The following is a 26,129-nucleotide window of genomic DNA, read 5'->3' as shown; positions in this document are numbered from 1 at the left end:
GGACTCTTCACCAGAAAAGTTACACAATGCTACTTTAAGTATTACAGTTTGAAACCTGCTGAAAAGGCTGTGGGTTTATTTTTAACACATTCATAGTTTGAGCAAAGAAAAATTTACATATAAAAATTACTACATTTGAAGTTTAAAATATTAGATCTCAAAATCTGTGCAAAATAATTTTACTTTTTAGTCTTTAAGTACATTTTTAACAGATACTATGGTGTCTGTACTTTTACTTAAAGGTGCACTGTGCAACTTTTCTGGTGGAGGGTCCAGCCACCTGTTTGTCTCCATGGAAATGTTATGCTTTGTCTTGAATGTTCCACAGTATTAAACTAAAAAAAAAAAAAAATCTACAGGGAAGAAAAGCAAGTTACTGCACTACACCAGTTCAAATCTGTGGAGAGTCGCTTCTATTTGCAAAAGGAATTAAAGTATTTTTGAGAAATAGAAACACTTGTAATGAATAAATGTTTAATGTCATACCATGGAACATTCCAGGGAAAGCAATAATATTTCCATGGACAAAAACATTTGGCAGACCCTCTCTCTACCAGAAAAGTTACATAGTGCACCTTTAAGTAACAAAATCGAGCACATCTTCCACCATTGGTTTTAAATAGGCTGTGTCTTTATCCACCTGTGCCGTGCAGCCGGTTTAACTCCAAATAGATGAGAAGTTAATTCAGTGGAATGATCGGTCAGTAAGCGTGCATGAGTAGTTTAAAGTGTGCACGTGCAGCAGTGTGTGTGAAAGTATGGGAAAAATGAATAGAGACAGCAGGAGGGGGGTAAGGGAGGGGTGAAGGGGGGTGATGGAGGGGTGAGGGAGGGGTGAAGGGGGGCCTGATAAAAGAGCTTATGAAGTTGCACTGCTTGACACACACAACACAGCGTGACATGATACCGATAAGAACTAGAGGAGATTGGACGCAGGCTTCTGGCAGTTAGCAATTACAAAATACTTCTACTACCACTACTACTACTACAACCTCTACAAAGTCATGCACCAATGCTACTGCAGTTTTCTACAAATTGCTGCTCTGCTTTCACTGCAACAATTCTGCACCCAAATAACTTTTATTCATCAAACCAATACAAATAGCTAATCCAGATTTGAGCAGGGACTTGCAAATCCACTGTATTCCGTGCGCCAAGATTTAAAGGTCTGGAGTTGTGTTTTGTTTCATTCGCACGTGTTTGAGTAGCTCTTTGTTATTTGTCTGTCTACATCTCCAAAGCTCAAAATGCTCTGTTCCTCCTTTTAATGTCATGTAGTGGTTTTCAACTTAACAGTTACCTTTTACGGGGTTTTATTTCTTTTCTTTTGCAGGGTTTGTGTGTTAAATATATGTGAATGAAACAAAACACAACTCCAGGTTTATTTTTGATGAGCAAGCAACATTATAACAGATCAGAAAATAGCAAATTATGGGCCCTGTACTGCTTTGTGCAACTTTGAAAAATGTAAAGCAACTAATACATTAATATTAACATTGGCTTAGAGCAAGGTACTTTTTATGCTTCTTCTTTTGTCCAGTATATTTTTTATAACAGTGAAATACAATGGAATTAGGGATTAGGCTTGTCTCACAGTTAATGCTTTTACTCCCACATACTCTCATCTCTGGCTCTTCTGTCAAGACACATTAGAAGTCCATAAAGCCAGTGGAAACATTTAAAAGGTGATCATTTAACATTTCTGTCAATTTATATGAGATGTTGTGAACGCCTGCAGACGTTTAGGAATTAATCACCGTTCGGGCCCTGCATACACACTAGCCTTATTTGGTATACAACAAAATAGCATGAGTAGACTGAACCTCTTTTATGTCAAAATTAGTCACTATTTAGACTTGTTTCCCTGTACTTCAGATCACAAGTGTCTGTCTCTGCTAGTGTAGAAAGGCCAAAAGGTCGTGGAAATCTAATTAACTGAACAATTGCTACTATGGTGATGAGATTACAGCTGCAAAAGACAAAGCATAACAAGCTATTTGTAGCCCGCAGCTAAAAATATCAGGATTTCACCTCTTCTGACTGCACTTCACCATTCTAGACATTGAAGGGCTACCATCTTGTTTCAATAGAGGAAGATTAAATTATAGAGGCATTTAGAACGCTCTTGTGCGGTATTAGCTACAGGGCAAAACTGTACCACAACACCGTTTTCAATAGCGGGCCCTTAGTTAGATTTGATAAGCCGATAACACTGAAATGGCAGTATATAATGTCCCGAAATGAGATATGGGTTGGCCAATGTTGCAGTCTTATGTCCTACATATGGACTAAATGTATTTTCGTATCAGACAGACACTATGTAGGTCAGTACAAATTTTAAACATATGAATGCAGGTGTGTTTGGAAAATCTATGAAGCCTTTCTCTTTTTTAAAAAAAATAAACTACTTTAAAGGTGCATTTTGTGACTTTTCTGGTGGAGGGATCGCCATGGAGATGTTATTGTTTTGTCTGGAATGTTCCGGCATGGCATTAAAAGTTTCCATCTTGCATTTACTCACTAACATGGGTTTTCATTGATCTAAAAACTTGCATTCTTACAGTAAGTGACTCTCCTCTCCACAGATGTGATATGTAACTTGAGCCTGTTGCATTACCTGCTGTCTCCATAGACTTAAATAAGTGTAACGCTATACTGTTTAACATTTCAGACAATATCTCCATGAATTGAAGCAGGTGACGAACCCTCCACCAGAAAAGTTACACAATACACCTTTAGGCTACAATAAATAAATGCTGCAAGGAAAGCACTTTTTTTTTAATTAAAGCATTATTAGTCTAATTTGCTATTTCTTCTGGACAGCAATAGTAAAGGGTTTATATAATAGAATTTTCATTAGACAGATAAATAAAGAAAGCATTTCGTGTTATACTTTAATAATATGTTCATACTGTAATTTGTAAGTACTTATTGGGCTATGTAGTGTTTGATACCGCTCTAAGATTGCTTTTTAATACTATAATCCAGTTACTATTAATATATTTAGCCTTGCCTAAGAAAAGAACATTTATTGACACTGGGTGATGATTTTTTTGTAGCACTATACTGACATCTCATGGTCAAAGTGTGGCGTAGATCAAGATGCGGAACAAAATATGTTGCTGACCAATCACGTTCACCGCTGTGACGTAAGGACGCGGTGACGCCTGTGACGCTGCTTCGGTACAAAACAGCAGTGGTCGTGGCGTCTTGAGGTTAGCAGATGCGGGCTAGCTCTTCCTCCGGGCGGACACTCTGCAAAGATGATCCCGGGACCCCTGCTCATCCTCCTGGTCCTTAGCTGTGTGTGCGGGACAGTGGTCAGCGAAAGAGAGCTGGTTTATGTCACTGTGGTGAGTAGTTTGGATGCAAAGTCAGTTGTTTTTTATCGCGCTAAGATGATCGTGCTATATGAGAGATCACTGTCACTAAAGCCTTTTGACTGTTCGCATTACTGTGAAAGTTATTTATTTGCCTCGAATTCATCTGAACGGTTTTTTTTTTTTCGTTCAGTAGAAAAACGAAAGAAAAAACGGTAAATTGAACTGAACATAATAACAACCTAATCACGTCTAATTACTTGTCTTTGTCCAATTGTTTTGCTGTCGCTAAAAAAAAAAAACACGATCTCCAAAAAGTTTGAGCAGAACGTTATTGCTACTCCTGAAAACATCGCAGTCTAGTACGTGACTAAGATGAACACAAAAAACACAGTAAAACACATGATTTTCTTGCTAATTTGACAGATTTCCACAGTACAGCTAAACTAATAAAATTAATCAATAAAAATCCAATCGAAGGAGCAGATGACGTCTCCGTCAGCAAATGCATGTTGTGCAAAAAAAGACATTCATAACTAGTTACGCAGTGTACCAAAGTTACTGATAATTTCGCTAAAGCGTGCTGTTGTATAAAAAATGTATTTTTTTTTTCAATTATTTTCAAGCTCTCCTCACCTGCACCACTCAGACAGGTAGGGTTCATTTTAGGTACGACCCCTGTTTTAACAAGTGCTGTCCAATTATCTTTTAAGTAGGTGTTGACAACACTCTTGAACTTGTAGTAATTAATTCTAACAAGTCAAGTTATTGCAATGTCCCTTAAGGTCAAGTATGACAAGTAAAACATGTCTAAAAATTATGATGTTACACACATTAGATGCCCTGAGACTATTTTTATCACTTATCTTTACCCAATATGACTCTTGATGTTATGAACTTTCCTTCTCCTTCATCAAAGCATCTGACAGGGGAGTGAAAATTAGACTTCCCCTGTATCCGCTGTTTAAGTTATTGCATAAAAGTATTGTATGTCTGTGTGTCAGCAGGCTATAGGTGCTACTGACGCACTGTTAGCTTTGTAAAATTCAACATCCAATCTCGAATTTAGAAAGGAAGTCTAGCCTGCATTGCTTACGTTCCTAGAAAGCTGTAACTGAAAAGCTGGTTAACATCTTCATAATCCGATGGGCAAGCTTAACACCTTAGTAGCTTCTTTAAACACCTTAGTAGCTTCTTTAAATTGTCCACTGTTTGGCTTTCCTCATGTGCATTACAAAACCTACCAAACCTGTAATTTCCTGTGCACCATTACGTGTGAATATATACCCCAGCTGTTGTAGCTTCAGGTTACTTATTGACAGACCTAATACGAGCTTTGGTGACCCACTTTTTATCAGTCTAAGCTTATGTAAAAGAACAGACACAACAATTTGCTGTGTCAGCTGATGTTTTTTTTTCTTTTTTCACATCTCAGTTCTGCAACGTTAAAGGTGCTCTGTGTAAGTGTTAAGGTGGAGGCCCGGCTATGTTCTTGTCTCCATGGAGATTTTATTTCTTTGCATGGGATGTTCCACAGTATTGCATTAAACTTATCTATTACAGGTGTTTTATTGCTCAAAAAACATTGAATTCTTATTCTCTGCAGGCTTACTTCTCCATAGGTCTGACCAGTAACTTATCCCGACTGTGATAACCAAGTTTTTTCCATACTGTATAACATTCAAGGCAAAGGAATTCCCTCTATTTGGATATAAGCAGTTGGCAGACACTTCACCAGTAAAGACACACCTTTTCTGGTGGTGTTGGTTTGACACTATCATGTGATGGCAAAGTGCTCAGTTTTGTAATTTATTTTATTGTAGAATGGGGCGTGTTCGTGGAATATATAGTTTTGGGCGTGTACTCCCATTTGTATAGAAATTAAATGTATTATGCTGTGAAGCCCAAGACCAGAGTTTCTTTCATTTCAACTTCCGTTTTATAAATATGACCATCTAAGTTTTATTGTAAATTCTGTACTTCTCTTTTAGCTGTTTCGTCATGGAGACCGATCACCTGTCCACTCCTACCCCACAGACCCCTACCAAGAGAGTGCCTGGCCTCAAGGCTTCGGCCAGCTTTCTCAGGTGCATTTTAAAGTGATATTTTCAATGTACAATACTGTTAACCTCTAAAGTAATTTGTGTTGTCACTTGTCACAATTTCAAACTCAATTTCAATAATAAAGAATAGGCTTGATCCTCAATAATACCATTCCCGATACCATGATAATAGGAAAAAAACATCTTTTAATTATACAATAAAATGTCACTTTGAAGTTTGAACATGAAATCGCAATACTTTTTACATTACCATGTGGCCTTATATTTGCCTAATTCCTCAGTCCATACTAGTCTATATGATCTTCTTTTTTCTTGATTTTTCTTGATTCAGCTCAAGATCATTCTAAAGCTATTCAGGATTAGTTAATTTCTGTCCTGTTAATGTCACTTTTTTGGTATCAATACATGCTGATATGAGTATCTATTTTTTATACTAGTTTTAGTATCTGATTTTAGATACAACCCTAGAGGTAACACATTATTTTTACAACTGTATTTTGTACAACCTGTTTGAGCACATTACATAAACGGACAAATATTGATATATTACCTATATATAGGTTCCTGTTCATGTTTGTGGTTGCCTTTTCTTTGCTTGTCTTAAAACCTGTGTAGTCACTTTGCTGTTTCTAAAATGTCCTTTTTGGTTTATAGATTGGGATGGAACAACACTACAAGCTTGGACAATTCCTGCGACACCGCTACACTGGTTTCCTTAAAGAATCTTATGACCGCCATGAGGTAAAGTATTTGCCCTCAGTAGCCCTTGCTTACTGATATTAACAATTAGCACTAGACGTCTTTTTGTCATCTCTGTGTTAAGAAGTCCTGCCAGAAGATTGTCTCATTGACTTTAACTGGCTCTTGTCCTCACAGATATTGGTGCGTAGTACAGACTACGACCGGACATTGATGAGCGCTGAGGCTAATCTTGCAGGTCAGTAAGTTGCCACTGTTTTCTATAAATGCCATACATTTTTAAGATGAGAAGATGCAAATTTATTGATCTCATATTGGAGATATTAAATTGTGTTAGTAACTTCTAATACACAATTTTGTAGATTCAACTTTTATTCTTATTTTTAAAATTTTATATTTTGTCATAATAATGAAAAATGTATAAAAATATGGTTAAATGTAGAAAAAGAAAATGTGTATATTCATAATCTAAATCAAGTTAAGAATAACAATTTACAGGGTATAACTTATCAATATGTAATTAAAAGTAATAATAAAATACATTTGCATTTACAAGGAATAATAGTTGTGGCAAAAGTGAAGTTGGTTTAAAAGTGCAAATTATCAAAAATATACGTATTAACTGAAAACACTTCAATTACTACATTTTAAATTTCAGGTCTGTACCCACCAAATGGTTCCCAGGTCTTTAACCCAGACATAAAATGGCAGCCTGTCCCTGTGCACACTGTCCCAATGTCTGAGGAACGGGTTAGTAATAGATAATATTAGCAGTAGTAGTAACAGTAAATTAACTCATTTTTAAATGGTTCCTTTTTTGCGGTTTCTGATATATCATGTGTTTTGGTTCCAGCTTCTTTCATTTCCTCTGAATGACTGCCCTCGCTACAAACTGCTGATGAATGAAACTGAACAGACTGAAGAGTTTCTGAACACCACTGCTTTGTACGAGGTAAAGTTTGAGAGAATAATATGCAGGGTTTATTTGTGAAGCGTGTGAATGAACCAAAACACAATTCCAAGTATGTTTTTGATGAGGACATGAGCTGTTAAATTAAGCATGCAATATTATTGTACGCACACAGTAACTGCCATTGTTTTGTTTAGGATGTCATTGAGCTGGTGAGAAATAAAACCTTATTAAACAAGACAGACATCGAATCCGTTTGGGCCGTCTATGATACATTATTCTGTGAGGTAAGAGGAGAAAATGTACATGATTTAGATATTTTCTTACGAAGCATTATCAGTCACTAGCCTCCACAAGCTTCCGAAAAACAACCACATCCTTAAGTTGCAATCACGCACACGTTAACCACTTTACTATCTGTTTTAGCAACATCTAAAGTGATGGTTATATTTTGAGGCATTTATTAACTGGTCTGTTGCCATTGTTACTCCATAAACAAATGGGCATTGCTAACTCTATTTTGTAACTGCTGCTGTGAGCCTCGTCATTTTGGTCTTTAAAATATTCATATTAACCCGCTCTACATGATCCTGGTGTAAATAAATTCATGTATATTTGTTTTGTTTACTGTGTTTAGGCTCAGCACAACATGACTCCTCCAGTCTGGGTCACTCCTGAAGTCATGGCCAAGCTCAAATACCTGAAGGATTTTGCATTTCGGGTAACGCCCTCATCCTTTATTTTTATTCTTTCACTATTGTTCCTTTGGCTATTGTTATACAATAATGACCTCTTGATTTTATAATTACTTACAGACAATCTTTGGACTATACAAGCAAACAGAGAAGAGCCGCCTACAGGGAGGTGAGCGATTGATACTTTGCAGTGAAATCACGCTGGGGGTGTTCTTCATGTTTGTCTGTGGTAGCATGTTCATCAGTTACCATAGATGCACTATGCACACATTAGCAAACGCTGTCAAAAAAGGTTTGAAGAGAAGAGAAGCTGAAGAAAAAATACAAAACAGATTTAAACAACACATTTTCAGGAGCCAGTGTTTAATACAAGACAATTTTAAGTGTTTGATTTGAAACTAGAAAAGCAGTCAGAGAGCGCAGACCTCCGCCAAGGATTACCCCCATTTTTTATATAAATTGCGATAAAATCAGTCTTCTGGATCAGATCCGGATCAGCCTTTGGAATATGAAAGAGGATCCCATTGTCCATCCCTGAGTCAAATTTCATGGGGTTTGGTCAATAATTAACCGAGATATTGAGAAACAAAATTTTTGGCCCCATTTACCACAATGTTAACTAAAATTTCAAAGTGATCCAGAATCCAGGATTTCTTCCGGATCACCCCCAAAATGAAATCAGTTCTTCCTTTTCACATTTCCAACAAATCAGTCCATAACAAAATCGGTCCATAACTTTTTGAGTTATGTTGCTAACAGACAAACAAACAAACAAAACAAACAGACAAACGCCGGCAAAAATATAACCTCCTTGGCGGAGGTAACAAAAAGGTGAGAGTGACCAACTGAACAACTGTTGGCTAATACTAACTATCTTGTGACTAATTACATGTGTGACAGACTTGTTTAACAGCATACATCAGCTCACCTATTGTTGTTCCTATTAAGTCAGCTCTTTCTGCTCAGATTGTATTCAAATAAAGCTCATTAAAATCTAACCGAACTTCTGACAGAGTGGAGTATCAGTTGTATAACAGTATGAACTGGTTTGCCCTTCCCACTCTCTCATTTTTTTCTTTTCTTTTTTCTGATTTTAAAATGTAAATGTATTTGTCATTTGCCAGGTATGCTTTTAGGAGAGATAGTGAAGAATCTGACTCGAATAGCCGCTGAAGACCCCAAACCACAACTTAAGTTCATGATGCTGTCAGCTGTAAGTTCAAAATGTTCAACAAATGTCATACAAACAGTGTATCTATATCTGTTTAATATTTGTGCTGCTTAGTTGTTAATTTCAATGCATTTATTTTGACAGCATGACACTACTGTAGCTGCTCTCCAGGCTAGCCTTAATGTTTTCAATTTCATTCAACCACCTTATGCATCTTGCCATATCTTTGAACTCAACAAGGAGGATAATGGGTAAGGGCTTAAATATTTACAAAAATGAAAAGGAAAACAGTAACTCACTTGGTTTCATATTTAAACCTTTTTTTCTCCTTCACAGTTCTTACAGTGTCCATGTTTTACCGCAACAGCACTGAACTCTACCAACTGCAATTACCTGGCTGTGCTCTTTACTGCCCCCTTGAGGAATTCAAAGCACTTACAAAGCCTTCTATTTCTGATGATCGGGATAAGGAATGCCAGCTTCCTTCAGAGGGAACAAAGAAAGGTAAAAAATAAAATAAAATTAGAATATGCCGTTTTCACACTCTCCTCTTTTGAAGATATATTTGTTAAGAAATATTAAAGAAAAGTCACAAATATTGAGTTCACTGTCCTAGCTTACTACAAAATCATACATAGCATCACCTTTTACAGCTTAAGTTTTATCATATTGACAAAAATAATTACATTTACCAGTAGTGCAAAGAAAATGTAAACGGGATAAATATAATAAATATTGTTCCACCTTTCATATATTGAATGATAAGTCTATATAGTAATTATGGTGACAGGCCTACTCCCATCTGAAAATCAGTGCTTGCTCTAATTTATGTTCTTTTCAATATTTCCAGAAGTAATCATTAGCCTAGCAGTGTCCGGCTGCCTTCTCTTCCTCCTCATCGCCATCCTCCTCGCGGTCATCTGCCGGCAGACGGAGCCAATGAGATCGCGGGGATACCATCATGTGATCAACGAGGCTGAGTCCTGACAGAAGTGCGAGCTCCTGCCTCCCAAATGCACACGGCTCACTTCCTGGGACAATACTGAAGAGAGTGAAGATGATGAACTTTGACCTCTCTGTTCCTGGAGTTAATTGAGTGAACTCTAAATGACCTACAGGGGGTCCAGGGGTGGCACAGGGGGTGATATGACTTGAAAAGTTCTGGTTTAGTTGACAGTGGGTCCACTAACTTTCTGCTGGGTGAGGGACAAATATTTGTCCTAAAAAATGAAATTCTATATATGATTCAACTCTTGGATATGCTGATAATTGTGCATTTGGAAACAGTAGAAGTTTTATAAATTTCAAGGGCTAAGTGTTAAAAGGTCCTATGTTTCTTCATCAAAAAAATACCTAGAGTTGAGTTTTGTTTCATTCATACATGTTTAACACACAAACCCGTATTTAGGCTTAGTTCTTCACACATACAGAAAACACTCCACCTTCCACCTTTGTGATGTCATGTGGTTATACGAAATGGGCTCCACTGTGTTTTTAAAGTCCATACACCTTCACTAGAATCATTTGGATGATTTCAAATCTGGAATTGCCAGTCTTTACTACTAAACTAAAGGGAAACAGTAGCTGTTAACTTGAACCAGAGCATCTGGAGCTTTGGAGACACAGACAAATAATAAAGGCTTTCTCAAACATGTGCATGAAACAAAACACAACTCCAGGTATGTTTTTTGGATGAGCTAACATTGTAACAAGGCGTAAAGCTTACTAGAGTGAATATTGCGTGATATAGGACCTTTTTAAGGGGAAAATGTGCCTTACCTTCTTAATCTTCCTCTTGGGACTATTTAGTTTAAGTGTTTGTCTTATAGCTTTACTTGTCTTTCCACCTACATCTGTTTACAGTTGGTTACAAGAGACACAAGTTTCATTGAGATGCAGTGCAATATTCCTCAATATTCCTGAAAATATCTGAACAACATTATACAAGCTTGTCAAAAACTATGCATAGTTTTGCGTTTGTTTAAATTATAAGACATGTAGCTGTCTAGAAATTGCCGTATGATGTAAAGTAGGGTAATTTCATGCACTGGATTGCTAGTATTACTAAGATGCATTGTTAGCTGTCTATATTTGGTCAAAAAAAACATGGGGTGAACACATTTTGTACAAGCTGAAATTAAATAAATGTATTGATTTTGTTGATTTGTAGTACCCTATCTTCCAAATCACATGAATGAATCTATAAATTTTGATGTGAAGTTTTGACAGCATTGGTTAAATCCTTTTAAATGTCTACTGTGCAACATTTCTGACACAAATATATTTTATTCAATTACAGATGGTTTAATTTCTCAAATCTACAGTAAAAACATGGATTACTACTGTTGACGGGCCCTCTTCTCCACAGATCTGACTTGGAGACAAGCAGGCCAAGCTACATGGAGATAGTTAAATTAAATGCCATCCTGTAGAATGTTAAGGGAAGAATGTTAACATCTACATGTAATCAAGCAGGTAGTGGACCCTCTACCAGAAAAGTTACACAATGCTGCTTTAAACTAGACATCTAGACTCCTCCAACTGTTGTATGTTTGCAGAGGCTTGGCTAGCGGATTTTGATTTAATTCGGATGTTCCTAATAAACTTGTTAAGCAGCAAATTAAACCACATGATCCGATGCGCATAGTTGTGGAAAAGTTTGAACCAGCAAGAATCTCTTAAGTTCAAAAGGCCAGTAACCATCATTCAAATAGAGTCAAAGCAACATTATTTTTCTTTAAAAAGTGTGCAGTAGGCCTTTATTCAACACGGTAGTGCATTTTTGCATACATAATCGGTGATCTTTTGCACGTTACATTCAGTATTTTGCCACTAAACAAAATGATAAAATTATACTCACTGTCACCTGTTGCAAACATTTACACAAGTAAGCTATCACACTTAACAGAAAACACTATTGAGTTGTTGCGATTGGATCCAGAAGCATGCCCTGTAAATGAGCGATAACTTTTTCCTTTAAACCACTATAAAGTTGATATCTTACATATTAATCGGTATTTGTCAGTTAATATACATGTCCAGTATGGAGGACATTGATTCCCTCAGTCAAACATAAAAACACTACATGAGTTATGTTCCAACATTGTGAAATATTGCTCAGACACTGAAGTTAGTTATGAGATTGAAAGACCTACGAGTAAAAAAAGACAAACAATGAAATTCAAACACACAGTTCAGGATTAGAAATCAGCTCGGACACACACACAAACACATCTTGTGCAAAAATATTTCCATAGGGAATGAATTGGATATGATCTAATGTGATGGCACATCAATAGTCAATAATAAAATAGAGGATTGCCAGGAGAATACATAAATATGGTAGGAAATGACGTCCTACATTTGTTAGTCTATTTGGAAAGTTTTCTAAGTGCAAAATGTTTCAGATTTTTGATTAAAAATATGACATCCTTTCATGTGAAATTTTAGTTATGCTTGAATGTATAATCTATCATCTATATTACAATGTCCCAAATGTCCTATGTTGACAGATCACAGTTCTGTTCTTGGTCAAACCAGCTGCTTTGCTACACATTCGCCATCTCTCAATGTAATATTAGTTTGCTTACAAAACTGTTCAGTAAACTTCAAAGTCCATAAATAGACTGTCAGTGGGTGCAGCAACCATATACAAGAGCCTAAGCTTTTAATGGCATCGACAGAAACATTGGATTCGATAGCATGATTAGCTGACTAATGCTGTTTTGGCATAGTCTGTAGCCAAGCAGACTATTTTAGCTTTATAGTCACAATAGCTTTTTAAAGTGTATTTCAATTTAAAAGTGCACTGAGCCAGTTTTTTGATGGAGGGTCCGTCACCTGCTTGTCTCCATGGAGATTTTATTGCTTTGCCTGGAATGTGCCATTGTATAACTAAATATTTCCATTTAGCATTTATTCATTACAGGTGTTTCTACTGCTCAGAAATACAATCATTCCTTATGTGAATAGGGCAACTCTCCTCAGATCTGTACTAATCTATACTGTGGAACATTCTCCACAAAGCAGTGACATTTCCATGGAGACGCCAGGTGGTAGACCCTCCACTAGAAATGTTGCGCAGTGCACCTTTAAAGCATAACATTACGACCACTGACAGGTACAGAAAAGAACACAGAATACATCTTCATTGTCAATTTGCGAAAATGGTAAAGAATTTGAATAATAACTGTGATGTTAAGACAACTGAGCTCATCCAATAACCGAGAAGCTGCTGCATCACAAAGCTGAAGAAATGATTCCTGTGTCCACCCTTACAGGCTCAGTGCAGTCACATTTATCAAAATCATAAAACACAAAACAAACAACCTACAATTAATATTCAAACTGAGTAAATATAAAGAATACCCAATCATTTTTATATGTAAAACACTTCAGTTTGTGGCACTGTTTTAATATTTATTATGCCTCAAAATTTGCATTAGTGTTAGCACTGAGACACAAAAATCTATCTTTCTATTATTTATATTTGTTTTATTTGTGTACTTTTTACCCTCCCCACCCCCAGTTCCCTGTGCACTGTGCACTGCCTTATCTTTAAATATTTATTAATTTTAGCACGACTCTGCAAAAACCACAGACAGGGTGACCAGATGTCCTTGTTTACCCAGGACAGTCCCATTTCTGACAGTCCCAGTTTTGACAGTCCCAGTTTTGACAATCCCAGTTTTGTCCCCTTGTCCCAGCAGATTTATCCAAAACCATTGATTTGTTCCAGTTTTATATAAGAAATGTCCCAGGTATCCCTATTTTTGACCAATTTGATCCTCGCCAACTGTAAAGAGAGGCAGAAATTGTCACTTGTTTAGGTTAAATACAGAGAAGCTGCTTAAAAATGACCAAAACAAAAAGAAAATGTGACTATACTGACTCATGTTCGTCATGAATGGACTGAGTGCAATTTTCCTTAATTACGTACTCGCTTCACAATTTCATTCTTACCAGCCACCCAAAACCGTGAGTGTCCCAGTTTTTGATTTTGAAAATATGGTCACTCTACACATAGAGATAAAATTGGACAGGAAGTAGTGACGTTAACAGTGCACAGAGCCAATTGGCAGTTGGTCGTAATGTTATGCTAGATCAATACTGTAATGTATGTTTCCATTTACATATAGAGTGAGAATGACATGATATTGAGGGCTTGGTCCCTGATGACTCCAGTCTTGGACACAAAATGGCTGCCGCTGGCCATGTTAGCATTGGTCCTTGTGATTGATCCATGCATTTAAAGCCATGACATCCTTCAACTTAGTCTATATACCACCGTCAATATCTTAGGTCCACCATCTTTCTTTCTTTGATTCAATTTTGCGGTGTGCAGTAGTACGTTTGCGATCCACAATAGTAATTTTGTGGCGTCGAGTAGTAGTTGCCATGGTGCTGGTTGCTATAGTTGTTGTTTTGCGGCGTTGAGTAAAAGTTATGGTGATGGTGATGACTTTGGATATTCCCATAGGCGAAGAGCAGGGGGGCGGTGGAGGAGGTGGGCTGGGCGGACATGATAGCGCTACTGCAGTTGCGAGGTATGGAGCCGTACCAGGTGGAGGGGCCCATCTGGGGGGTGGTGGAGAGGAGGCTGGTGCGGTCCGCTCGGCTCGTGATGCTACGGGAGAGGTCGTCATCGCTGTCGTAGCGTCGAGGATTGTCAAAGAAATAGGCACGAGAGCTGAAGCTGTGGCTGTTGATCATACCACCAGGAGCCTGACAGAGAAAATTATTATTAAATATGGAGTCTATATCAATATTAGGTTTATACATTAGAATCACAACTCTACAGTTGCATGTATGTATATTTAGATTTATTTTATTGGACTATTTTTATATACTTTTTAACAGTATTAAGAACAATAATCAATATAATCTGTCTTTAAAGGTCCAATATTACACAACTTTGACTCTTATGAGCTTTAAGCCATGTTATAATGTTACCTCTTTAAAAACATTCCCTGAAATGTGTTTTTGTTTCATTCACACACGTTTGAGGAATCCTTTATTATTAGTTTGTCTACATTTTCAAAGCTCAAAATGCCCTGTTCCACCTTGTGATGTCACGAAGTGGTAGTTTTCAAGTTAACAGCTACTTTTCACTTTGAGTTCAATAGAGGATGCCAAATCCAGGGCTGAAATCATCCAAATGGTTCAAGTGAAGGTGTTATATATTTAGTCTTTTGCAATATTGATGACTGAATCTAATATACAGCCTCCAACATGAAATAAATAGATTCCTTAAATAAATGAAATAAAATAAATTGTACTTGAATAAAAGGGTTTAATGTATGTTTACCAGGTTTTGGTTTGGTTTTTGAACTCGGAAGAAAACCACCACGAGGCTTGTAGGCAGCAGCTCCCAGAAGAAAAGAATGATCCCAAATATAATGTAGGCTTCACCAGTGATTTCCTGCACGTCAGCCTGCAACAAGAACAGTTCTGTATTAAATCTTAATAGTTCTGATGTAACTGGCATGAAAGAAACATGCAAAAGTGTCCTATTTCACAATGTATTAAATAAAAGCTAAATAAATGTATTAAATGATAGAGGGCTAATGATAATGTATTGTGAACCCTTTAAAAAGAATATGAGAAACAAAAATCAGATGTTTTAATTAAGTTTTGTTTGATCAAATTAACACAAAAATGCTATACATTAAAATTAAACATAAAGGTGCACTGTGTAACATTTCTAATGGTGGGTCCACCACCTGATTGGTTTGTCTAGAATGTCCCACAGCATAGTTTAAACCTGCATATCACAAAGGAGACAGGCAGGTTATAGTACTATGGTACATTACAAGTCAGGTCTGTGAAGAGGCGCTGATATTCATAGAAGGAGTTACTGTATTTTTGAGGAATAGAAACACCCGTAATGAATAAACGCTATATGGTTTAAAGTCATACCATGGAACATTCCAGGCTCAGCGATCATGCTCCACCAGAAAGGTTGCTCAGTGCACCTTTAAACAGCACAAACACTAAAGCAGACCCAACACAAGGCTACATTATGACTAAATCAACGCCGAAGGCCATATAAATATTTTAAAACACAACATGTCTATTTTAGGCTCTCTTTGTTAGATTTTTGCATTATGGCAATGTACAGTTTCTTTGCAAAATGGGTACTGCAAGATGTAATATAACAATAATTTGGCCCAAACAGTGTATTATTGACTCTAGTTTTAATTTGCAGTATACACTATACATAGGGCTGTCACGGTATATACTATATCAACTGTTTACCTATAGCAGCTCATATCTTTTAATCATACTGTACATTTAAAATAATTTTTCAGGTTTAAATTTGCTATATATAACACAATTCAAAATGTGTTATCATGACAGCCCTAACTATATACTTTTGCAGATCTAAAGCAACTACTTTGTACTCATTGTATAGGTGAATGTATATTTTTAAACATGTTTATATAGTGCATTGACAGCTGGTATACCCATAGATTACAGCTGTAATTTGTAATATCAGATTATAGTGATCATGGGGGGGAGAGAGAGCGACAGCCCTTTGAATCTGCCTATCTCCAGTCCTGAGCCATCATGATGTAGGTCAACACATTCACACACGCACTCACACACACATAGGAGATATTTATAGTCAAACAAAGCCCTTTAACCCTTTAAGCTCTACCAACCCCCCAAATCACATGAAAGGAAGAGTAGAAAAATCAATGTACCTGATCAGAAACACTGTACCAGCCGTAGTTAAAAGGGTTGGGCTTGTCTTGTGGTGACAAAGATACCACCACTAGGTTGTAGCACGCTCTGGAAACGTATAGGAGAATTACAACAGCTCCTATGACGGTAGCTTGGCACACCGATGTCCCCTAAAAAATATCATCAATTCATGTTAATGCATAAAACTTAACTGAATTTTCAAAGGGTCTATGTTACACTATCTTCTGATCTATGTTATAATGTAGTTTCCTCATCACAAACAGACCTGGAGTTGTGTTTCGTTTTCGTTTTAACGCACAAAATCTACATATTTAGGGTCTTGATTTCTTCTCTCAGACAGAAAACACCCTGTTCCACCCTGTGATGTCATGTGCTAATACAGGAAGTGCTCCACTGTGTTTATAAAGCCTGTAGACCTTCATTAGAATATTTGGACGATTTCAGATCTGGAATCGCTAATCTCTACTGAACTAAAGGTAAAAGGTAGGTGTTAACTTGAAAACTACATCTTTATGACATCACAAGGTGGAACAGAGCATTTTGAGCTTTGGAGATGTAGACAAAAATAAAGGATTACTCAAAAATGTGTGAATGAAACAAAACACAACTCCAGGTATGTTTTTGATGAGGAAACAAGATTATAAAATGGCTAAAAACTGTGTAACATAAGACCTTTAATATGGGGTTTGTATTGTTACCTTTGATTCTAGGTAAACATTAGCTGAAGACATCTTGGCGATTTTAAAGATGCAAACAGCGAGAGAGATGGCACAAAGGACAAACAGGCTGTCGTTGATCAGGACCCGTGCCAAAACAGCATGTCGGATAGTAGCGTCACTGCACACACACAGAGGAGTGAATATATTTGTAGCAAATAGTACACAAGCATATTTAGGGTGATGTGATTATGTTGGTGCACTTAGTATTTTTATATTAGGGTGAAACTTAAAGGTGCATTGTGTAACTGTTTGATTGGGGGTCGGTCACTTGCTTTCTTCTATGGATATGCCATTGCTCTGCCTGGAATGTTCCACAGTATGACGTTAAACAAATCAACCTTACATGGATTCAGTTACAGGTGGTTTTATACCTTCAAAATATCTAGTAAAACAGGCATTCTGACTTTGTGCGGGGTCACCTCTCCACAGACCTGACCTGTAACTTTGCCTGGTTTGGTCTCCATGAAAATAAAAAGGTTTATAATATCATACTGTGAAACATTCCAGCAATAACATCTGCAACATCTGAGAAAAGCATTTGACAGACTCTCCACCAGAAAAGTTAGACAATGCACCTTTAAGCTTTCGTCTTCATCTGAGAGTTTACACATCACTGTGATTGGTTATATTTACCTGTCACTCAATCAGGATTTAAGGATGACCAATAAGAGACTGTAATATCACAGCCTCAAGTCAGCATTAGCCATTGTTTTTCTGTTATTCACTCTCACTTTTTTGCTGAAAATCACACATCTTAACGGGACAATGCACGCTCGTATTGATCACAGACTAGTGAAAATTAGTTCTTTTAAATCAGTTTCATATTTCATGCTTTAAACTTTGATCTTAAAACATTTTAAGTAGTGTTTGCATTGTGTCACCATGGTAACTGCAGAACATTCGGCCATAGACATCCATGCAGTGCAAAGTATCGATAATATTTGTGCTTTTGTACTTTTTCTCCTTGCCCCAACTTTCTGTGTTCATAAGAGTTTCATTTTGAAAGCTTCCTTACCTTGGTGATTCCGAGCGTTCCAGAGCTCCTTGCACTAACAACGCACATGTAATATTCACCACCAGGAAAAATATACTTAGACTCAGGAAGAACAATCGCAAGGGGACCCTGGAGACACAAGAGGAAGTTGTTAAATCCTACTTAAGAGGCATTAAAATAGAAACAGTGCAGACTTACTTGTACTTATTAAGCTCAGGGGAATACTTTGCTTTGGCCTTGAACATGACCTTAAAAAACAAGCAAAAGCAGGTCAGGTCAGGTGGGTCGTGCTGGGAGAGGAGTGTGAACTTAACATGGCCCAAGGAGATTCCTGGGCTATGACATGCATTCAGCAGAAAATAAGTGCCAGTCAGTGGTGGAAGAAGTACTTACTTGTATAAATACTGAAGAAAAAAATTTAAAGTAAAAGTATCAGATCTACTTAAATAAAAGTTTTAAAGTACCTGTACTTAAATAGTAAAAAGTAAAAGTATTTTGTGCAGATTTTGAGGTCTTATCGGGCTTCAAATGTATTGATTTTGATAAAGATTTGAGCTGAATATTGTTCAATAGAAACCATTGAATCAACAGTTTTTTCCTAGCTGTTTTTATTTGTATATTTTTGTTTGCTCAGATTATGAATGTGTTCAAAATAAAACTTCAGCCTTTTTCAGAAGGTCTCAAACAATAATGAGAAAGACTTATACTTTTCAGTCCAGTTAAAAAATGTGATGAAGAAGAAAGTACAGACACCTACTCTCAAATGTAGTGACTTAAAAGTAAAAGGTATCCACTTGTACTTGTAAAGTACTTAAGTAAAGTACAGATACCTAAAATGTATACTCAAGTACAGTATTTGACTACTATTACCTTCCACCACTCATGTCATTCATCATGTAACAATCTGTCCTATGGCACTGAGCAAACAACTGCCTCAACAAACATGAAAATGTGCATAAGTTCATCCAGTGCAAAACACTAGCTGCCCTAGATTCACTTCACTTACTTTGTGGAATGGTGTTGGTGCACAACGTATCCAAAACAAACAAAAAAATTCCATGTACAGCTGAATTGCACTCAGATTTTTTGTTGAAAATTTAAACAATTTAAATTCAAGGTTTGGTCCACAACATTCACATTTTAAACATGTAAAGGAGCAGTGCATTTGGAGAGAAGCCTAAAATATGACCTGTTTAACTATTGAAAGACACATTTGCATTTCAGGGCATGTTTGCAGAGATCCAAACTGCAAGATTTCATAAGGCCGCATAAAGACAAGAAATAGTTTGAAAATGTAAAACTGCAGCTTTATTTCCAACTCCCATTTAAAAACAACACGGAATGACCAAAGTGCTTACAAAACATAACAATTAAAAATAATAAAAACAACATATGTGTGCCACCCATATAACTGCAGCCTTCAGAATGATGAGATATCTGCATAAATTGTGATTTTAATTTAATAGCAATTACAGTCTTAATTTAATATATTTCAGTGTAATAGTTCAAATTATTAATGTCATAATTTAATATAAGGTAGTGTGAAATATTGGAAAGAGAACCCAATTGACAATTTGAGTCATTTTGCCAGAGCTAAAATAAGTACATAAGCTATATATAAGTGTTTATAGAGTAGTTTATAGTTTTACAAGCATTGTGTGTGTTAGAGGAAGCTATTGTGAAAAAAAAAACAGAAGGAAATCATGAGGTCTGGTTTTAGAGTCATCAGAAATCTCGTGTGAATCTGTGTCAGGTATATACGCTGTCACAATTGAGTGGTGACTGTCCTTTGAATAGGCCAGATTGCAAAAGCATTAGTAAGCAATTTTACTATTGCACTGAACTTCTGAACACTGGAAAATATTTAGAAAGAATGAATAAAGTACATGGTCATTTTATTAGAGTAACTGCAAAAACTAATATTTCTCTTACTGGGTAAATAGTTTTTTCGAAAACATAAAGGACAAGGGAGTGATAGCATGCTGATACCAAAAATGTTGCTGGATCATATCTCATTTCCGTAATACTGGTTAAAATGATATCATGGTTTGGCCTTTAATTGGCAATAAGACTATCTACAGGCTGATTTTGGCCTAGAAAGTCTTATCATGTTTTATTCATATGAAGCTATTTAGTAGCGATTTGAGAAATAAATAACCATTCTATAACACAACTGAATCTCTTGTGTGATGAGCAGACACTTAAAGTTTCAATATCGGTCGAGAAACTGAAAAAGCTGGATCGTTGCATCCCTATAACAACGATTATAATAAAAAAAATACTCTTTATTTAGACAATAGAATGTGATTTTCACAACTCCGGGAGGACTTCTCCCAGATTCCGGGGGAGGCTGGAGATATGGAGTCCGAGTGGGCTTCATTCTCGGCCTCTATTGTTGATGCGGCTGCTCGGAGCTGTGGGCGTAAGGTCTGTGGTGCCTGTCGCGGCGGCAATCCCCGAACCCGGTGGTGGACACCGGAAGTAAGGGATGCCATCAAGCTGAAGAATGAATCCGATCGGGCCTTGCTGGCTCGGGGGACTCCTGAAGCAGCTGACGGGTACCGGCGGGCCAAGCGTGCTGCAGCCCGTGCGGTTGCGGAGGCAAAAACTGGGAGGAGTTCGGGGAGGCCATGGAGGAGGACTATCGGACGGCCTCAAAGAGATTCTGGCAAACCGTCCGGCGCCTCAGGAGGGGGAAGCAGTTCTTCGCCAACACTGTTTACAGTGCGGGGGGAGAGCTGCTGACCTCGACTGGGGACGTTGTCCGGCGGTGGAAGGAATACTTTGAGGATCTCCTCAATCCCACAGTCACGTCCTCCGAGGAGGAGGCCGAGGCTGGGGACTCGGAGGCGGACTCATCCATCACCCTGGCTGAAGTCACTGAGGTGGTTGTAAAGCTCCTTGGTGGCAAGGCTCCGGGGTTGGATGAGATCCGTCCTGAGTACCTTAAGTCTCTGGATGTTGTGGGGCTGTCTTGGTTGACACGCCTCTTCAACATCGCGTGGCGGACGGGGACAGTACCTCTGGACTGGCAAACCGGGGTGGTGGTCCCTCTGTATAAGAAGGGGGACCGGAGGGTGTGTTCCAGCCTTCCGTGTAAGGTCTATGCCAGGGTACTGGAGAGGAGAATCCGGCCGATAGTCGAACCGCGGATCCAGGAGGAGCAGTGTGGTTTTCGTCCTGGCCATGGAACACTGTACCAGCTCTACACTCTCCATCGGGTGCTCGAGGGTTCATGGGAGTTTGCCCAACCAGTCCACATGTGCTTTGTGGACTTGGAGAAGGCATTCGACTGTGTCCCTCGTGGTGTCCTGTGGGGGGTGCTCTGGGAGTATGGGGTCCGGGGCCCTTTGCTAAGGGCTGTCCGGTCCCTGTATGACCGGAGCAGGAGCTGTGTTCGCATTGCCAGCAGTAAGTCAGACCTGTTCCCGGTGCATGTTGGACTCCGCCAGGGCTGCCCTTTGTCACCGGTTCTGTTCATTGTGTTTATGGACAGAATTTCTAGGCGCAGTCAGGGGCCGGAGGGGGTCCGGTTTGGGGACCACAGGATCTCATCTCTGCTGTTTGCAGATGATGTTGTCCTGTTGGCTTCATCGAACCAGGACCTGCAATGTGCACTGGGGCGGTTTGCAGCTGAGTGTGAAGCGGCTGGGATGAAGATCAGCTCTTCTAAGTCTGAGGCCATGGTTCTCGACCGGAAAAAGGTGGCTTGCCCTCTCCGGGTGGGTGGGGAGTCTTTGCCTCAAGTGGAGGAGTTCAAGTATCTCGGGGTCTTGTTCACGAGTGAGGGAAGGACGGAACATGAGATTGACAGGCGGATCGGTGCAGCTTCGGCAGTGATGCGGTCGCTGACCGTTGTGGTGAAGAGGGAGCTGAGCCGAAAGGCGAAGCTCTCGATTTACCGGTCAGTCTTCGTTCCTACTCTCACCTATGGTCATGAGCTCTGGGTAGTGACCGAAAGGACGAGATCGCGGATACAAGCGCTTGAAATGGGTTTCCTCCGCAGGGTGGCTGGGCGCTCCCTTAGAGATAGGGTGAGGAGCTCAGTCACACGGGAGGAGCTCGGAGTAGAGCCGCTGCTCCTCCACCTCCCTCGGGAGGTGTTCCGGGCATGTCCCACCGGGAGGAGGCCCCGGGGAAGACCCAGGACACGCTGGAGGGACTGTCTCTCGGCTGGCCTGGGAACACCTCGGGGTCCCCCCGGAGGAGCTGGAGGACGTGTCTGGGGTGAGGAAGTCTGGGAGTCCCGGCTTAGGCTGCTGCCCCCGCGACCCGGCCCCGGATAAGCGGACGAAAATGGATGGATGGATGGAATGTGATTTTCAACACGGTACTCAAGCATCCCTCAGTCTTCTACTAGTCTATGTGGTTTTATACTTGTTCTGATACAGCTCAAAGTCATTCAAAAGTTGTTCAGGAAAGATTCACTTCTGTACTGTAAATGTGACTTTTCAGTATTGATTCTTGCTCAAATTAGTATTTAGTTTAGATAGTAGTTTTAGTATCAGTTTGTATTAGTATTAGTATTTTCAATACTTCTGACAACTCTACATAGTTCAAGGAATAGGTGTACTCGTAATTAGTAGAAGATATTAGTAGTTGTAGATGTTGTAATAATAGTAGTAGATGTCGTAATAGTAGTAGTAGATGTTGAAATAGTAATAGTTTCTTTACAAGCAATATTTTCTCAGAAGAACTCTTACATTTGTACACAGTTTAGTACACATATCGTGAGCATAGAACATGCAATTGTTGTAGCAAATAGAAAGTTATTTACAAAGGTAAGCAGGGAGGTTCAGCAAGAGGATTACCTGAATTCAACTTAATATTTTATTGACTTACTCATTGCATAAGACTTGTTCTGATCTGCCTTTTGCACATACAGTAATTCCCTGTGCATTATGTTTTGTACCTTGTATGAAATCTATTGCATAATCAAGAGTCCAAAAAAAAGCAAAAATCCTACTTCAAAGAAAGAATGATATTTTTCCCAAGTAAAATCTTTTCTTTTTTGACTATTTAACTCAAGTTAGATTTAATCTATTGGCCTTACCGGGCTAATTTAAAGGTCCTATATTACGGAAACTTGACTTTTGTGAGCGGTAAGCCATGTTATAATCATGTTTAGCTCCTCAAAAACATACCTGGATTTGTGTTTTGTTTCATTCACACATGACTGATTAGCCCTTTATTATTGCTAGTCTGACATCACAAGGTGGAGCAGAGTGTTTTCTGTATTAGGAAAACTCAGCCTAAATATGCAACTCCAGGTATGTTTGTGACGTGGAAACAACATTATAACATAAATCAGAAAATAGTGTCATATGGGCCTTTTAATTCCATGCAGGAAAATATGTTCACAGGTTATAAATGGCCTTTAATGACACATCAATTGACACTTAAGTTTTTCCTCTTTCCATTTATACGTTGCCATGGCACTGGTCAGCTGACAGACACGGCAGTCATGTGACGTGTCCATTTCAATACCTATTCAAAACTAGGGCAGCATTTTGGCCAAGACAGACAACTTCCTCTTTGGGGTATTTTGCAGGTTTTAAACAATGGTAGAAGTGATACTATTGCTACTACTGTATGTGGGAAAACAAACTACAGTAGTCCTTGACATTTGCAGTGGGCAGGTGTTGAACAAGAGTGACCGACCAGCTGTGTCCCTATGCCCCCCCTCATGCCCCCTCCTCCTCTCTCTCCGTCTTTCACTCTATATATCCCCCTCATCTCCCTCTTTCTCTCTCTCAGACATTCAATCTCTCTCTCTCCTCTCTCTCTTTCATCCTGTTTATATCTCTCTCTCTTTCTCTGTCTTTACATCTCTCAGTCACTCTCTCTCCATCTATTCCTCTCTCCTTTTCCCTCTGTCTATCTTTCTCTGTCTGTCTCTCATACTCTATTTCACCCTCCCTCTATTTCTCTCTCTCTTTCATTCTCTCTATCCTTCCCTCCCTCTATTTCTCTCTCTCTTTCCATCTTGCCCACTATTGTCCTCCTATCCTGGGCAAGCAGCTCAAGCTTTTATCCTGTCTTCCTCGGACATAAGACAAAGTGCTCGTCTCCAATGAACCAAAGCAGAACTCTGTATGGAACAATCTGACCACATTTTCCATAATATCCAAACAGTAATATATTTATTTATAACAGCAGTAAGTGGACAACATCAACTGCTTAAGATGCTTGATGAACTATTACAAAGAGATTAGACAGCAAATTACCACTTTTAATTAGTGAAATGAGTTAAACTAAATGTGCAAGATCTTAATGAGACTAATCAAATCAAACAAAGGGTGATCTAGCAAACAGACCTAAATCATTAATAATAGGACTTAATAGCTCTAAAATAAATAACAACTGTGAACCATCTGAAGAGGCTTATGCATTTGCACGCTATGGTGATTATTGTCAAATATGTCTGACTTAGACTGGACAAATTGAAGCCTGCAGGGTAAACTATACAGTGCTATGATGTATGTATACAGTTTGTTTGTTAGGGCTATCAGTGATGTCAATAAATAAATGTTTGGAGGGGCAGTAATTGATCGAACAAATTCTCATTTTGCAATCCTGCCCTGTTTTATGTAATACACTCCCAGCTTATGAAACTTGGGGCTCTATAATTCAAAATCAATGAAGATGATTACATTCTTCAACCCCCATGTGAAAAGGCATGATATTGAACCTAAGTTAATTATGAAGCCATGATGAGATTTGACTGTATGGTGAGTGTGTATCTTTAGGGGGTGCTGCAGTAGTGGAGAACAATGGAGCAGCGTAAAGCCATGGAAAGTCAAATAAAGGAGCCGAATTGTGCAAAATGGGAATAGTGGTTTGAAATGTAATTAATATAAAAGCCATAGAAACTGCGGAGTCAGCTGTATTGCTGAAATCAGGTCATAGTCAAAGGCACTGCACTCTCACACACACATACACACAAAGAGATGGAGGAGAAGAAGGGGGTGTGTACCTACCTGTGTGAAGTACAGATTGAGCAGGCATAGGGTGAAGAATTGTAGGCAGACTGGGCAACAGTACAGCACCCAATAGGCCAGGGGCTGGAGTTGATTGGCCTGCACCATATTTTGGAAGTAGAATGAGAATAGAGTGGTTCTAAGAGCTGCCCATAGCAAACACAAGAAGAGAAAAACACTCTGGTAGCTGAACCGTTTGTGTCCATAGTGCAAAATGAGCCAAAGCTGCAGGTAGACAAAAATAAATAGGAAAGAGTACAAAACGGTGTATAACGTTGTCAGGCTTAGCTCTAGTGTTGGAGAGATTGCAGCTCCAGTAGGGGACTCCTTTTGTGAGGTAAACAACAAGGAACTGACTTCATCCCCCGCAGCAAACATCTCCACGGACGCTTGTTTTAACGCATTACGCACACCAAAAAGGCAAAAATACAGCAAACTGGGTCAGAGCTGTGCCAATACCATCGTAGACAACAACAAATAAAAGCAGGATATTCTGAAAAGAAGTGGCATATTGGAAGTGCGTTTGTGTTGAAATCCGATTAAGAAGTAAAAAATAAGGCAATTGTTTTAAAATAAGGAGGAAAGGGGGAAGAAAACAACAAGAAGAAAAGATCCCCCTGTGAATCCTGCAAAGCTCCTCTGCAAAAAACAACTTGAGGGGGGGAAAGCTTCAGATCAGCTGTGATGCAGTTTACGGCCCGCCCCCCTCGCTCTCAATTCACGATGAAACTGCAGCATCATGAGCCGCCATTTTGGGTTGCACAAGGCTTGTTTTTCACGCAACTCATCCAGTCTTTAGAGCCAGAGATTTCACCCAGTTTCCGAACCAAAGCTCCCAAGTGAAAAACACCCTCACGCCCACTTAGCCATC

The 26,129-nt window shown here is 38.7% G+C and overlaps 2 protein-coding genes across 4 annotated transcripts; one reads left to right on the top strand and one right to left on the bottom strand.

The window, feature by feature from the left end:
• Window positions 1–3,181: 3,181 nt before the first annotated feature.
• On the top strand, window positions 3,182–11,021 carry acp2 (acid phosphatase 2, lysosomal). 2 transcript variants are annotated; one of them, XM_055163954.1, is made up of 13 exons: window positions 3,182–3,353; window positions 5,312–5,407; window positions 6,038–6,124; window positions 6,260–6,320; window positions 6,741–6,832; window positions 6,936–7,034; window positions 7,190–7,279; window positions 7,630–7,713; window positions 7,808–7,856; window positions 8,812–8,900; window positions 9,003–9,109; window positions 9,226–9,362; window positions 9,709–11,021. In XM_055163954.1, the coding sequence occupies exons 1-13, from the start codon at window positions 3,264–3,266 to the stop codon at window positions 9,843–9,845; spliced, it is 1,218 nt and encodes a 405-aa protein (XP_055019929.1). In that variant the 5' UTR covers window positions 3,182–3,263; the 3' UTR covers window positions 9,846–11,021. The 2 variants fall into 2 exon arrangements, with proteins under 2 accessions (XP_055019929.1, XP_055019934.1); XM_055163959.1 differs by having other exon boundaries at window positions 9,193–9,362.
• A 575-nt stretch (window positions 11,022–11,596) lies between these two features.
• On the bottom strand, window positions 11,597–26,102 carry gpr137c (G protein-coupled receptor 137c). 2 transcript variants are annotated; one of them, XM_020917120.2, is made up of 7 exons: window positions 25,259–26,102; window positions 18,477–18,526; window positions 18,300–18,407; window positions 17,264–17,402; window positions 16,565–16,714; window positions 15,166–15,291; window positions 11,597–14,582 (listed from the first exon to the last, which is right to left on the bottom strand). In XM_020917120.2, exons 1-7 carry the CDS (start codon window positions 25,634–25,636, stop codon window positions 14,184–14,186), a joined length of 1,350 nt encoding a protein of 449 aa, XP_020772779.1. In that variant the 5' UTR covers window positions 25,637–26,102; the 3' UTR covers window positions 11,597–14,183. The 2 variants fall into 2 exon arrangements, with proteins under 2 accessions (XP_020772779.1, XP_055019920.1); XM_055163945.1 differs by having other exon boundaries at window positions 18,477–18,514.
• Between the last annotated feature and the right edge of the window lie 27 nt (window positions 26,103–26,129).

Source organism: Boleophthalmus pectinirostris, unplaced genomic scaffold (genome assembly GCF_026225935.1).
Source record: "Boleophthalmus pectinirostris isolate CB_2022bp ecotype Guang Dong unplaced genomic scaffold, ASM2622593v1 HiC_scaffold_11, whole genome shotgun sequence".
Lineage (NCBI taxonomy): Eukaryota > Metazoa > Chordata > Actinopteri > Gobiiformes > Gobiidae > Boleophthalmus > Boleophthalmus pectinirostris.
Note: the sequence above shows the minus strand (reverse complement) of the source record. Positions and strands in the feature narration are given on the sequence as shown.